General features: G+C 35.4%; 3 protein-coding genes across 4 annotated transcripts; all 3 read left to right on the forward strand.

Moving 5' to 3' along the window:
• Nucleotides 1–53: 53 nt before the first annotated feature.
• LOC108264768 (C-C chemokine receptor type 5) lies at nt 54–4,409 on the forward strand. Its single transcript, XM_017466630.3, has 2 exons — nt 54–2,342; nt 3,247–4,409. The coding sequence occupies exons 1-2, from the start codon at nt 2,321–2,323 to the stop codon at nt 4,293–4,295; spliced, it is 1,071 nt and encodes a 356-aa protein (XP_017322119.1). The 5' UTR covers nt 54–2,320; the 3' UTR covers nt 4,296–4,409.
• A 296-nt stretch (nt 4,410–4,705) lies between these two features.
• On the forward strand, nt 4,706–10,592 carry LOC108264747 (C-C chemokine receptor type 5). Of its 2 annotated transcripts, XM_047151362.2 has the most exons (3): nt 4,706–6,882; nt 7,619–8,660; nt 10,108–10,592. In XM_047151362.2, exons 1-3 carry the CDS (start codon nt 6,861–6,863, stop codon nt 10,250–10,252), a joined length of 1,209 nt encoding a protein of 402 aa, XP_047007318.1. In that variant the 5' UTR covers nt 4,706–6,860; the 3' UTR covers nt 10,253–10,592. The 2 variants fall into 2 exon arrangements, with proteins under 2 accessions (XP_047007318.1, XP_047007371.2); XM_047151415.2 differs by lacking the exon at nt 10,108–10,592 and having other exon boundaries at nt 4,708–6,882; nt 7,619–8,782.
• Nucleotides 10,117–14,694, forward strand: LOC128628663 (C-C chemokine receptor type 5-like). The gene is made up of 2 exons (XM_053679368.1): nt 10,117–10,255; nt 13,211–14,694. Exons 1-2 carry the CDS (start codon nt 10,228–10,230, stop codon nt 14,260–14,262), a joined length of 1,080 nt encoding a protein of 359 aa, XP_053535343.1. The 5' UTR covers nt 10,117–10,227; the 3' UTR covers nt 14,263–14,694.
• Nucleotides 14,695–15,741: the final 1,047 nt, after the last annotated feature.

The following is a 15,741-nucleotide window of genomic DNA, read 5'->3' on the forward strand; positions in this document are numbered from 1 at the left end:
AACACTGTGTTATATAATATATAATACAGCACATAAAAGTGTGCTGTTTTAGGAAAATAAGGCTCTGGGTCCACTGTGACCCTGACATGGATGATGCACGTCAAAAGGATGAATGAATTCCTCCTCTTTAAAAAAAAAATAAATATATATATATATATATTTAATCATTTTCATATGATTCATTTACATGTGATTCATTTTCATGTGATTCATTTACATGTGATTAATTTTAATGTGATTCATTTACCTTTTCTCTTCTCTCCTCCCTGCCCTTTCCCAAATATTTCATTGAGAAGAAGAAAAAAAGCCCCCCAAAAAACAAACAAAAAAACAAAACACGTTTTGACGTTTCAAATATGTAAAAACCTTAGATCTCTTGACAGGATTACCTCTGACGTTTCAACAAATAAATCTTAAAGGCGTGCCTGTCCCAGCCGGAGTGGGACCCCCCCATGAATTCCTCCTCTTAACATGCTGACAGTAAAGCAGCTTGTACATGTCTTTTTAGTATCAACGTGTTTGCACATGTTTTTACATGCCATTTTAGTCTCAACGGACAAACAGTTTATTCAATGTCTGAGAAGGAAGTCGTTCATTGACTATAAATCCGATATGGCTGATAGCATCTATGAGTTCTTTAGAATATACATGCATTATGAGCGAGTTTCTAAATTGAAACCTGTACAGCTAAGTTCGTGCCAGAAGTGCTGATATCATCACATCATTACATCACAAAGATATTTAATACTAGCATATGGCATCTGCATGTACACAGTGAGGCTTTTACAACACTGTAAAACTGGATAGTTCATTTAACTCAAAACATTTGAGGACACTAATGACCTCAAAATTTTTAAGGTAATTACATTTCTTTAAGCCAAATACACTTAAATATAACAAAAATTTAACTCAAACTTTGTCATTTAAAATTAATTTTTGTTATATTGAAGTGTATTTGGCTTAAAGAAATTGATTTATCAACTTAAACATTTTGAGGTAATTAGTTTCCTCAAATGTTTTGAGTTAAATGAACTTATCCGGTTTTACAGTGCAATATGTAAGTGGAAAAACCTAATATAGGTAAGATATAGCGGCTCTCGAGATGCTGTAATTGGCTACCACTAGCACGGCATCGTCTTGGAATATCATAACAATATAAATTCTTTTTTCTTAAATATCGAGTACTACTCCAGAAATGTCATCCCTGTAGTGCTGGAGTATAACCCATACATGGCCTTAAAGAGGATAAAAATGAATTCTATAGCAGGAGGCTTTAATCGTGTCCTCAGTTCAACCAAGCAGGAGTCATACTAATTCCACTTTTTAAAGCAATTGAATCAATTTTAATCTAAAGTTGGCTGTAGACTCTGATCACACACATAACCCTGCTCTATGTCATCATATTCATCGTGTACCAGAATTTCTATCAAGTATAGTTGTCTATATAGAACCATTGCTCTGCATTGTACTTTGCATTGTGTTCTTGGAGTCTTTTTACTTCCTCTTGTTTTGCAAATTACCCGTAATAACATGGTGAACCCACAGGATAAAATATTGAGGCCATGAAATAAATATATTGATGTTATGAGATAATATATTGAGACCTATAAGATAATATATAATAATATTTAAGCCACAAGTCGGTATCTTGAGGCCACAAATGAATATATTGTGGCCATGAGTTAACATTGAAGCTATGAGATAATATTTAGAGGCAAAAAAAAAAAAAAAGTAGTGGTCATGAAATTCTATAACTTGAGCCTCCGATGAAGTATTTTGCAGGAACATGTGAAAAAGTCTATTTGCTTTGAGAATTTGCTTAAGCTGGTGTGGGCTAATGTTACATCCTTGTCACAAGGGCAGTGACTCCAGCATCTATTTATGCATCGTTCCAAGATAATAAAGTATAAGATTATTAATCATCTCCATGTGTGCTATCCTGTGAACACATCAGTCTAATTCACTAGGTTTTTCTGTCTCAGGCATTTTACTATGAATGTGAATGAGACATATCATATGAAGCAGGCTGTTGCATCATTTAAAGGAGTCTGCCTTTAAAATCTGTTAACATTCGACTATAATCCATATTTATACTGTTAATCCGTCCCAGGGTTTAGATTGACTTGTACAGTTCCTATTTGTGGTATGTTTTAAATTTACAAAATGTTTTTTGGATTCGCATGTTTCTGTTTGGTTGTAGATAACTCTTCTGGCAACATGACAAAGCCCCACCTTACGAAAGCTTCCCTTTTAAGCACGGCGTCTTGTTAGAATACACAGTCTGCTTTCACAATCTTTCTTGGGCCGACGAGAGACGCTCATGACATTCCCCAACATGACAAGTAGGTTTCCATTTCAAGTTACTTTCTGCTCATTAATTCTTATTAGTACAATCAATAAACTGTGTGTAAAATTTCTTAGACAGAGAGCTGGAAAACTATTTTTAAACATGGGATTATCACTAAGCATTAAATAGTCAGTCATTATCACTTTTTTGATTTTAGCAAGCTTCAATTTATGGACAAAAGCACTGAAAAGTGTTTTGACAGTTCATAAATGTACCACTGTACTACAATGCAGAGTTTCTTTTCGATATGAAATGTGTCAGAAATGATTCATCAACAAACAACCCCAAAGAGTTGAGTTCTATTTTAGCCATAACGAAAAGAAAAGAAAAGAAAAAACCCATGGTGAAATGATAAGCATTTGTCCATTAGCCTGGTTTCCATCAATACAAACTTTTTTTTTGATCTTGTAGAGATGTAGAAATGCATTAAGATGGGTTTGTTGTCTCTCTAACTGAAGAGCAGCTCTGATTATGTTGATAAGTTTCTGAGTCTTTTATCTGAATACAGATTCTCAAAAATAAAAAAACTCGGGTTGACATGAGTGTTTTTACACTGTTTAGAGTAGATTACTGAAAATAGCCAACATCTATAGCTGGCGACAGATGGCAATCCAGCAAAATTATAAAATGGTAAAACGGTCACTTTTGGACCAGCATCTTAAAGACACCATTTTTTTGTAAACCGATAATAATTTCAACTGCAGCATTAGCCTTTTTTCTGTTTTTTTCCCACTGGTTTTTAACATTCGATGAGACCACTGTTTCTTCTGTCCACCCCCCAAACAGCTGACTATTCTGCTTACTACAACCTAACAAATCGTAGTTTCCCACTCTGCAACAGCAACAACATAATGGACTTCAGCTAAGACCATGTTTTTATTATTTGTTTTTATTAACAGCTGAGAACTACCTTGATTATGACAACATACAGAACGGCAAGTACTCAGTCTGCAGTAATATCAAATTAAAGGCCTTTAGCCGAGTCTTCCTACCTACCCTTTACAGCATTGTCTTCATCTCGGGGTTAATTGGCAATGGCCTGGTGCTGTGTGTCCTGGTCAAGTACCACAAAAGTTCCAACATGTCAGATCTGTGTCTCTTCAACCTGGCTATTTCAGACCTCCTCTTCCTGATCTCATTGCCTTTTTGGGCTCACTACGCTGCCATCTCTGAGTGGACCTTCGGGGGCTTCATGTGTCATGCAGTGACAGCGCTCTACATGCTGGGATTCTATGGAAGTATCTTCTTCATGATCCTCATGACCATTGACCGCTACACTGTCATTATCCACACTTACACCTCCCTCTTCTCCAAGCACCGGTCTGTCAGATCTGGCATAGCCCTGGCTTTGTTTATATGGGCACTTAGCTTGGGAGCTTCTCTGCCAAACATCATTTTCTCTCAAGTGAAGAATGAATCACATGGATGGACATGCAAAGAGGAATATCCTGAAGGATCAGCGTGGAAGGCATTCTCTTACATTGAGCTGAACATCCTCGGCTTGATCATTCCTCTCTTGGTGATGGTGTTCTGCTACTCGCGCATCATCCCCATCTTAATGGCGATGAAATCTCAGAAGAAACACAAAGCTGTCAAGCTCATGCTGGTCTTAGTCATTGTTTTCTTCCTATTCTGGACACCCTACAACATCGTCATCTTCCTGAAGCTCCTGCATCACTTGGGCTACATGAGCACCTGTCAGTGGCATCAGGACCTGAGCATGGCTATGCAGTGGGTGGAAACCATAGCGTTCAGTCACTGCTGCCTCAACCCCATAATCTACGCCTTTGTGGGGCAGAAATTCAGAAATTTATTTCTAAAGATCCTGAAAGAATGGTTTCCTCTTTGCTTTGGGCATTGCATAACAACTGAGTTCTCAGAGAGGAGGACCATTAGGTTCTCACGCACCTCAGTGATTTCCAGCTCAAAGTCAAATTCAATATTGTAAGCATTATCACGTTTAATGAACTATTAAGTGTTATTATGTCTCTTTTGTCAGTATTTCAGTTGTCATACTGTTTGGACAGTGTAACCAATGTGAAGTAAAGTTACTAATACTGTTGTTATGTACTGTTTGTTGATTATTTTCTGATATTGATAATGTAAAATGTCATGCTGTTTTATTTGTTAAGAGAGAACAATACTGTACAGAGAACAGTGCTGTATTATATAATATATAATACAGCACATAAAAGTGTGCTGTTTTAGGAAAATAAGGCTCTGGGTCCACTGTGACCCTGACATGGATGATGCACGTCAAAAGGATGAATGAACTCCTCCTCTTTAAAAAAAAAAAAAAAAAAATATATATATATATATATATATATATATATATATATATATATATATATATATATTTAATCATTTTCATATGATTCATTTACATGTGATTCATTTTCATGTGATTCATTTACATGTGATTCATTTTCATGTGATTCATTTACCTTTTCTCTTCTCTCCTCCCTGCCCTTTCCCAAATATTTCATTGAGACGAAGAAAAAAAACCCCCCAAAAAACAAACAAAAAAACAAAACACGTTTTGATGTTTCAAATATTTAAAAACCTTAGATCTCTTGACAGGATTACCTCTGACGTTCCAACAAATAAATCTTAAAGGCGTGCCTGTCCCAGCCAGAGTGGGACCCCCCCATGAATTCCTCCTTTTAACATGCTGATAGTAAAGCAGCTTGTACATGTCTTTTGGGTATCAACGTGTTTGCACATGTTTTTACATGCCATTTTAGTCTCAACGGACAAACAGTTTATTCAATGTCTGAGAAGGAAGTCGTTCATTGACTATAAATCTGATATGGCTGATAGCATCTATGCGTTCTTTAGATTATACATGCATTATGAGCGAGTTTCTAAATTGAAACCTGTACAGCTAAGTTCGTGCCAGAAGTGCTGATATCATCACATCATTACATCACAAAGATATTTAATACTAGCATATGGCATCTGCATGTACACAGTGAGGCTTTTACAACACTGTAAAACTGGATAGTTCATTTAACTCAAACATTTGAGGAAACTAATGACCTCAAAATTTTTAAGGTAATTAAATTTCTTTAAGCCAAATACACTTAAATATAACAAAAATTTAACTCAAACTTTGTCATTTAAAATTAATTTTTGTTATATTGAAGTGTATTTGGCTTAAAGAAATTGATTTATCAACTTAAACATTTTGAGGTAATTAGTTTCCTCAAATGTTTTGAGTTAAATGAACTTATCCGGTTTTACAGTGCAATATGTAAGTGGAAAAACCTAATATAGGTAAGATATAGCGGCTCTCGAGATGCTGTAATTGGCTACCACTAGCACGGCATCGTCTTGGAATATCTTAACAATATAAATTCTTTTTTCTTAAATATCGAGTACTACTCCAGGAATGTCATCCCTGTAGTGCTGGAGTATAACCATGGCCTTAAACAGGATAAAAATGAATTCTATAGCAGGAGGCTTTAATCGTGTCCTCAGTTCAACCAAGCAGGAGTCATACTAATTCCACTTTTTAAAGCAATTGAATCAATTTTAATGTAAAGTTGACTGGAGACTCTGATCACACACATAACCCTGCTCTATGTCATCATATTCATCGTGTACCAGAATTTCTATCAAGTATAGTTGTCTATATAGAACCATTGCTCTGCATTGTACTTTGCATTGTGTTCTTGGAGTCTTTTTACTTCCTCTTGTTTTGCAAATTACCCGTAATAACATGGTGAACCCACAGGATAAAATATTGAGGCCATGAGATAAATATATTGATGTTATGAGATAATATATTGAGACCTATAAGATAATATATAATAATATTTAAGCCACAAGTCGGTATCTTGAGGCCACAAATGAATATATTGTGGCCATGAGTTAACATTGAGGCTATGAGATAATATTTAGAGGCAAAAAAGAAAAAAAAAAGTAGTGGTCATGAAATTCTATAACTTGAGCCTCCAATGAAGTATTTTGCAGGAACATGTGAAAAAGTCTATTTGCTTTGAGAATTTGCTTAAGCTGGTGTGGGCTAATGTTACATCCTTGTCACAAGGGCAGTGACTCCAGCATCTATTTATGCATCGTTCCAAGAAAATAAAGTATAAGATTATTAATCATCTCCATGTGTGCTATCCTGTGAACACATCAGTCTAATTCATTAGGTTTTTCTGTCTCAGGCATTTTACTATGAATGTGAATGAGACATATCATATGAAGCAGGCTACTGCACCATTTAAAGGAGTCTGCCTTTAAAATCTGTTAACATTCGACTATAATCCATATTTATACTGTTAATCCGTCCCAGGGTTTAGATTGACTTGTACAGTTCCTATTTGTGGTATGTTGTAAATTTACAAAATGTTTTTTGGATTCGCATGTTTCTGTTTGGTTGAAAATAACTCTTCTGGCAACATGACAAAGCCCCACCTTACGAAAGCTTCCCTTTTAAGCACGGCGTCTTGTTAGAATACACAGTCTGCTTTCACAATCTTTCTTGGGCTGACGAGAGACGCTCATGACATTCCTCAACATGACAAGTAGGTTTCCATTTTAAGTTACTTTCTGCTCATTAATTCTTATTAGTACCATCAGTAAACTGTGTGTAAAATTTCTTAGACAGAGAGCTGGAAAACTATTTTTAAACATGGGATTATCACTAAGCATTAAAAGTCAGTTTTTGTTTTTAGCAAGCTTCAATTTATGGACAAAAGCATTGAAAAGTGTTTTGACAGTTCATAAATGTACCATTGTACTACAATGCAGACTTTCTTTTTTCGATATGAAATGTGTGAGAAATGATTAATCAACAAACAACTCCAAAGAGTTGAGTTCTATTTTAGCCATAAAGAAAGAAAAAAAAAGACCCGTGGGGAAATGATAAGCATTTGTCCATTAGCCTGGTTTCCATCAATACAAACTTTTTTTTTGATCTTGTAGAGATGTAGAAATGCATTAAGCTGGGTTTGTTGTCTCTCTAACTGAAGAGCAGCTCTGATTATGTTGATAAGTTTCTGAGTCTTTTATCTGAATACAGATTCTCAAAAATAAAAAAACTTGGGTTGACATGAGTGTTTTTACACTGTTTAGAGTAGATTACTGAAAATAGCCAACATCTATAGCTGGCGATAGATCACATTTGCACGAGTATCTTAAAGACACCATTTTTTTGTGAACCAATTATAATTTCAACTGCAGCATTAGCCTTTTTTCTGATTTTTCTGCTTTTTAACATTTGATGAGACCACTGTTTCTTCTGTTCCACCCCCCAAACAGCTGAAAAGAATTCTGATTATGGCAACCTAACAAATAATAGTTTCTCAGTCTGCAACAACAACATAATGGACTTCAGCCGAGTCTTCCTACCTACCCTTTACAGCATCGTCTTCATCTTGGGGTTAATTGGCAATGGCCTGGTGCTATGTGTCCTGGTCAAGTACCACAAAAGTTCCAACATGTCAGATCTGTGTCTCTTCAACCTGGCTATTTCAGACCTCCTCTTCCTGATCTCATTGCCTTTTTGGGCTCACTACGCTGCCATCTCTGAGTGGACCTTCGGGGACTTCATGTGTCATGCAGTGACAGCGCTCTACATGCTGGGATTCTATGGAAGTATCTTCTTCATGATCCTCATGACCATTGACCGCTACACTGTCATTATCCACACTTACACCTCCCTCTTCTCCAAGCACCGGTCTGTCAGATCTGGCATAGCCCTGGCTTTGTTTATATGGGCACTTAGCTTGGGAGCTTCTCTGCCAAACATCATTTTCTCTCAAGTGAAGAATGAATCACATGGATGGACATGCAAAGAGGAATATCCGGAAGGATCAGCGTGGAAGCCATTCTCTTACATTGAGCTGAACATCCTCGGCTTGATCATTCCTCTCTCGGTGATGGTGTTCTGCTACTCGCGCATCATCCCCATCTTAATGACGATGAAATCTCAGAAGAAACACAAAGCTGTCAAGCTCATGCTGGTCTTAGTCATTGTTTTCTTCCTATTCTGGACGCCCTACAACATCGTCATCTTCCTGATGTTCCTGCATCACTTGGGCTACATGAGCACCTGTCAGTGGTATCAGGACCTGAGCATGGCTATGCAGTGGGTGGAAACCATAGCGTTCAGTCACTGCTGCCTCAACCCCATAATCTACGCCTTTGTGGGGCAGAAATTCAGAAATTTATTTCTAAAGATCCTGAAAGAATGGTTTCCTCTTTGCTTTGGGCATTGCATAACAACTGAGTTCTCAGAGAGGAGGACCATTAGGTTCTTACACACCTCAGTGATTTCCAGCTCAAAGTCAAATTCAATATTGTAAGCATTATCATGTTTAATGAACTATTAAGTCTTATTATGTCTCTTTTGTCAGTATTTCAGTTGTCATACTGTTTGGACAGTGTAACCAATGTGAAGTAAAGTTACTAATATTGTTGTTATGTACTGTTTGTTGATTATTTTCTGATATTGATAATGGAAAATGTTATGCTGTTGATAATGGAAAATGTTATGCTGTTTTACTTGTTAAGAGAGAACAATGAACACTGTGTTATATAATATATAATACAGCACATAAAAGTGCGCTGTTTTAGGAAAAGAAGGCTCTGGGTCCACTGTGACCCTGACATGGATGATGCACTTCAAAAGGAGGAATGAATTCCTCCTCTTAACATGCTGACAGTAAAGCAGCTTGTACATGTCTTTTGGGTATCAACGTGTTTGCACATGTTTTTACATGCCATTTTAGTCTCAACGGACAAACAGTTTATCCAATGTCTGAGAAGGAAGTCGTTCACTGACTATAAATCCGATATGGCTGATAGCATCTATGCGTTCTTTAGATTATACATGCATTATGAGCGAGTTTCTAAATTGAAACCTGTACAGCTAAGTTTGTGCCAGAAGTGCTGATATCATTACATCACAAAGATATTTAATACTAGCATATGGCATCTGAATGTACACAGTGAGGCTTTCACAACACTGTAAAACTGGATAGTTCATTTAACTCAAAACATTTGAGGAAACTAATGACCTCAAAATTTTTAAGGTAATTAAATTTCTTTAAGCCAAATACACTTAAATATAACAAAAATTTATGAAAAATTCTGAGCAAAAGTTCAAAAGGTTAAACAATAAAGAAAATTTTTCACAGCCTTCTTATATTTTAGCTTATATTTACCAAGGGTGTAAATATTAGTGGAGGGCACTGTATATTATCAAACAGTTATTTGGTAGGAATGGATGAAAACGTCTATTCAGTTTGAAAATTCTCCAGTGAGCATACATTGAAATAAAGTGTAATATTATCAGTCATCTCCATGTTTAGCTTCCTCTGGCCATAATTGTTTCAACTGAATTCTTGGTCACTCATTTTACAATACAATAGTTGTCATTAAGTATTTAGTGGGCACAAAATAGATCACAAAATAGACCTCAGTATATTAACCGTGGCCACACCTTATTAACAAAATAACCCCCATATCATCTTAGCAGTGTTGTAGTAATATGATGAAGCATGTCTGAGAACTGAATGACATTATACTTTTATTACTTGAAAACCCTATCTCCTGTGCCTTGAAGTCAATCTTTAAACTAGTCAATTCTGCTTCCTCCTTGTACTGGAAATATAATAAAAAAAAACAAAACATCAAATTAAGAACATGTCCTCTATTTATATAGCATTATTTGTAGACTCCATCGATGGCACATATGTATGTATTAATGTTTTAGATTAGCATGTATCTCATTTCTTCTCACATAGATGGAAAATAACTGTTCTGGCAACAAGACAAAAGCCCCACCTTATGAAATCACAGCTCAGCCTTTTGATATGTAACAACCTTCACAGCTTGTTTCACAGTTACTCTCGGAAGACTGCAACATGGCTGCGATGTACAGCAATGTGACAAGTAGGTAGAACTTTTAGTCCTTCAGTTCCGTTATTGTTTCTCCAATCAGTAAAGCATGTCTAAACTCTCTCGTGCCTGTACAAACTGTCACTGGGTTCTTTGTCTCTCTGAAAAGGTAGTTTATATATTTTTTATTTAGTCTTTATACCTTACTGACTGTATACATTGTTTGACATTTGTATCCTTCTATGCTGTTTCGAGTAGATTATTAATCAATGCATGAACAATTATCCATGAACTTGTACAAACACCTTGTAATTTGTGTCTGTGAAACTCAGAATTAAATGAATGTGCAGCGATTTGTACAAATAAAGACACATTTGTGAATACAAACGTCCTATTTTGTATTAGAATGGATCATAATTTGTTCATGCAACAAGCAAGATGTGGAATTCACTTGTGGATCAGGAGACACACGTGCATTCATCGACATCGATCCTGCTCGTTTAATATGGATTTCTAGACTTTTTTCTGCGGTATGCCTTGTACAATCCACACGAATATCTCCCAATCTACACCTAAGAAAACAGCTACTACTACTATAGATCGCAGTCTTAGCCTTACAGAGTTGGTGGTGCTAGGGGAGAGAGCGGGGCACAACCTAACACATTTTGTTTTCTTGTTTGTGGAAAAATACTTTTTTTTTCACATTAATTTTTACAAATATCTGGTACAAATATTTGTACTAGTTTTATGTATAAAGCATATACTTTTTTCATTATTTAACCAGAAATAAGAGAAGTGAAATGTTAGAACTTTTTTGATTGTCAATTATAAAGTGTAATTTATTGATTTTTTTTTTTTTAAATTACTTTTAAATTTGCCTCAAGTTAAAAGTTTACTTAAATGTATTTTGGCAAGACTACGTTATTTCTATTTCTGTATTATATTGAGTTGATTATAACGTATAATTGACATACTTCTAATTTTTTATTGAGAAATCACACTTGGTAGCCCGCATGTAATCTGTGACTTGCACGCCAAGCGCGTTCTATAAATAGGCTCATTTTTAACGACAGATTTTTCGTTTTTTAAATTTTTTATTTATACTTCCAAAAAAAAAAAAAAGAAAAAAAAAAAGAAAACGTGTTAACATTTCAAATAACATTAAAACATCAATATTTAGAAGTTTACGCATGCTATTGTTAATGTACGTAAAGTACGTTTCTCATGACGTTAATTATGGTTGATGGTACACCAATCAGTTCAACTCTGGGAGCAAATCCCAAAATTTCAATACAAATTCTTGGAATATTTTCCAGTATTGATTGTTTAATAAAAAAACTTTATTATTATTACTAGTCATATTATTATTGTTGTTGTTGTTGTTGTTGTTGTCATTGTTGTTATTATTAATAGTAGTATTGGTGCTATTGGTGTTATTATTATTATTATTATTATTATTATTATTATTATTATTATTATTATTATTATTATTAATCATTAACATTTATTTTTTTTATGCCAGGATATCAAGATATTTCATTATCCCTTTGACATAATGTTGATATATATATATATATATATATATATATATATATATATATATATATATATATATATATATATATATATATATATATATATATAACCATTGCGTTTATATTTATTACATTCATAACAAATTATATATATTTTTTGAGTGTGTCAAACAAGTAGCCCTCTAGACTATTTTATCCCTTCAGGGAGCCCTCGCTCACAAAAAGTTTGGAGACCCCTGTTCTAGAGTGTATGGATCAGGCTCTAGTAACAGCCATCTCTAGGGAGTGTCATCCAATCACAACACACCTGTTTCTACACCTGTCAGGCCTCCATGTGCTTCTCTCAACACCAATACTCCCAGTTCACCCTTACAACACCATCACTGATACCTCTGCCAGAGTGAACCAAGCTTTAAAGAGATGGCTGTAACTAGAGCCTGGGCCGTACTCCCTACAATGCTCTATCAAATAAATAAATAAAATCTATAAATTATACATAATAATGAACAATTGAATACGTTCTAACATTTCTCTTATCTTATTTCCGGTTAAATAATGAAAAAAAGTACATGTTTTATACATAAAACAAGACCAAATATTTGTACCAGACATTTCTCAAATTAATGTGAAAAAAGAAAAATGCTTTAGAACCCTAAGTACTTTTCCACAGAACAAAAAGTGTTACGTTCGTTCGTACGTATGTACTATCCATGTTGTGTGTGGATCGGAGGGATATTCGTGTATATATTTATTTGGATATATACATCTTGCTTGTTGCATGCACAAATTATGATACATTAATACAAAAATAGGACATTTCTATTCACAAATATGTGTCTATTCTATATCTACAAATCGCTGCACGTGCATTTAATTCTGAATTTCGCAGACTTAAATTGTAAGGCATTTGTCTGTCCATTTATAATTGTTAATGCATTTATTAATCATTTTGAGATGAATTTCATCCCATAATAATAGACGATACCAACTGCATACAATAGATGGTCCTCCAGAACAGTAATAAAATCCTTAAACTGTCATCTCTTCATACGTAAATGAATCACATGAAAATGTATCACTTGAATATGAATCTCATGAATATGAATCTCATGAATATGAATCTCATGAAAATGAATCACATGTAAATGAATCATACATAAATGAATCACATGTAAATGAATCACATGTAAATGAACCATATGAAAATGAATAAATAAATTAAAGACAAAAAAGAAAAAACCCAAAACAAAACAAAAACCTGGCATCTCTTCACCAGTGCGAATTAATCAGCTATTAATTAGGCCAGACTAACAACAGGTTTAACAGTTCTTTTAGAGCGGCCACACAGAAAATCCAACATTAGCCTTTTTGCTGATTTTTACAACTTGATTTCACTTCAAAAAATTTTACACTGTAATTTTTCATGCAATTTGTCTTAATGAGACCATGTTTTTATTATTTGTTTTATTAACAGCTGAGAACTACTCCGAGTACGAAAACATACCGAACGGCAAGTACTCATTCTGCAGTAATATCAAATTAAAGGCCTTCAGCCGAGTCTTCCTACCTACCCTTTACAGCATTGTCTTCGTTGTGGGATTCATTGGAAATGGCCTGGTGGTGTGTGTTCTGGTCAAATATCACAAAAAGTCCAACATGTCAGATCTGTGTCTCTTCAACCTGGCTATTTCAGACCTCCTCTTCCTGATCTCATTGCCTTTTTGGGCTCACTACGCTGCCATCTCTAAGTGGAGTTTCGGGAGCTTCATGTGTCATGCAGTGACAGCACTGTACATGCTGGGATTCTATGGAAGTATCTTCTTTATGATTCTCATGACCGTTGACCGCTACGCTGTCATTGTCCACACCTACACTTCCCTCTTCTCCAAGCACCGGTCTGTCAGATCTGGCATAGCCCTGGCTTTGTTTATATGGGCACTTAGCTCGGGAGCTTCTCTGCCAACCATCATTTTCTCCAAAGTGAAGAATGAATCAGATGGTAGTAGATGCAAGGTGGAAAATCCTGAAGGATCAGCGTGGGAGTCCTTCTCTTACATCGAACTGAACATCCTCGGTTTGATCATTCCTCTCTCAGTGATGGTGTTCTGCTACTCGCGCATCATCCCCATCTTAATGACGATGAAATCTCAGAAGAAACACAAAGCTGTCAGGCTAATGCTGGTCTTGGTTACTGTTTTCTTCCTCTCCTGGATGCCCTACAACATCGTCATCTTCCTGATGTTCCTGAAACAATTGGGCTACATGACAGGCTGTGATTGGGAACAGGACCTGCACATGGCTATGCAGTGGGTGGAAACCATAGCATTCAGTCACTGCTGCCTCAACCCCATAATCTACGCCTTTGTGGGGCAGAAATTCAAGAATTTATTTCTAAAGATCCTGAACGAGTGGTTTCCTCTTTGCTTTGGTCGATGCACAGCAACTGAAACGATGTTCTCAGAGAGTCGGAGCTGTAAGTCCTCACGCTGGACAAGTATCAGTACAAAGACAAAATCAAAACAGTAATTGTTATCACATATCACCAACGCCTATTTCAGCTTGTTAAAGTGAATAATTTATGCATATTTTATATGTTTATACATTCTGAATGAGCAATGAGTTCATTTTCAAAATATAATCTACCGAGAATATGTAATCACATCATAGTAACTAATATATCTCATTATGTCTCTTTTGTATTTGACTTGTATTACTATTTGTAAAATGCACCGGTGTATAGTGTCATTACTATTGCAACCCAAAGTGGATTGTATTACTAGAAAATATTCAACTTTTGTGTCACCTGTTAAAGACAGAACAACAACCAACACGTTGCATTACATAATGAATAAAATACTTGAAAGCATGTTATATATTATAAGGCTCTGGATCCACTGTGACCCTGGCCACGATAAAGCACTTATTGAAGATTAATAAATGAATCCTTCATAAACCCTGCCAGCAAGTCAGCTTGTCCATTTCTTTCAGTGGGATCAAGTTTTGACATGTTTTTACATACAGGTTTTGAGTCACCAGGCTGAGCCAAATATTTTATGCACATATCAGAGAGAGAAGTCATTCTTTAACTTGTATTTGGGTTGGACAGGTCAGGACCAGTTGCAGAGTGTTGTTATTTATAGAAATGTGGTGTGACTGATAGCATCTGTGCAACCTTTTACTTAACTGGGCGTCTATTAACAAAGGAGTTAGTTTGCTTTTACATCAAACACAGAAATTTGTGCCAGATCACAACGCCACTTCCCAAAGTTATTTAACGCTATTGGCATTATATTGTGGTATATGCACAGTAACAGTAACTTTCACAATAACAAACTCTCGGGTATACTTTCTTTTTCCTGCAGGCTCCCAGTTATAATAATGTAGGCAACTACATATTGGAGCAACTACATTTCCCAAATACTCTCATAAAGTATGAATGTTTAAGTGGTTAAAAGTGGTTACAAATATCTGTCAGTGAATCTTGGTTACAAAAAAATGGATATGCAAGCGACACATAATGAAAACCTTTCAGAAGTGCTTTCTGTGTGAACTCGTCTGTTGAAGTTTGTCGCAGTCATGGACCAAGAATAAAACTTCTGCTGTGGGATATATATTACCAACAGGGTGTTTTTGTTCATGAGGTTGTAAGGTATTGTTTTATACACAAAAAAATAAAATAAAATATGGGTGCAAATAAAAAGCAAGCACATACTAATGTTCTTGAATCCTGAATCTCATATTCTAAAATCTATAGGTATATTTTGGTATCTGATCTGTAGTGAGCTGCTTTCTTATAATATTCTATGACTAGTCATTCTCAAAGGTAATTTCACCTTCAGGAACAGCCATCAAGCTGGAAATTTCTTTTTCATCACTATTATTAAACATGGGATCACCACTAAGCACTAAAGACTCAGTCATTTGCACAAGATTCAGTTTGTGAGAGGAAAAAAAAGGATTGAAAACAGAAGGAAAGTGTTTTGACAGCGCTTAAATGTAACAATA

This window comes from Ictalurus punctatus, chromosome 1, assembly GCF_001660625.3.
Source record: "Ictalurus punctatus breed USDA103 chromosome 1, Coco_2.0, whole genome shotgun sequence".
NCBI classification, from domain to species: domain Eukaryota; kingdom Metazoa; phylum Chordata; class Actinopteri; order Siluriformes; family Ictaluridae; genus Ictalurus; species Ictalurus punctatus.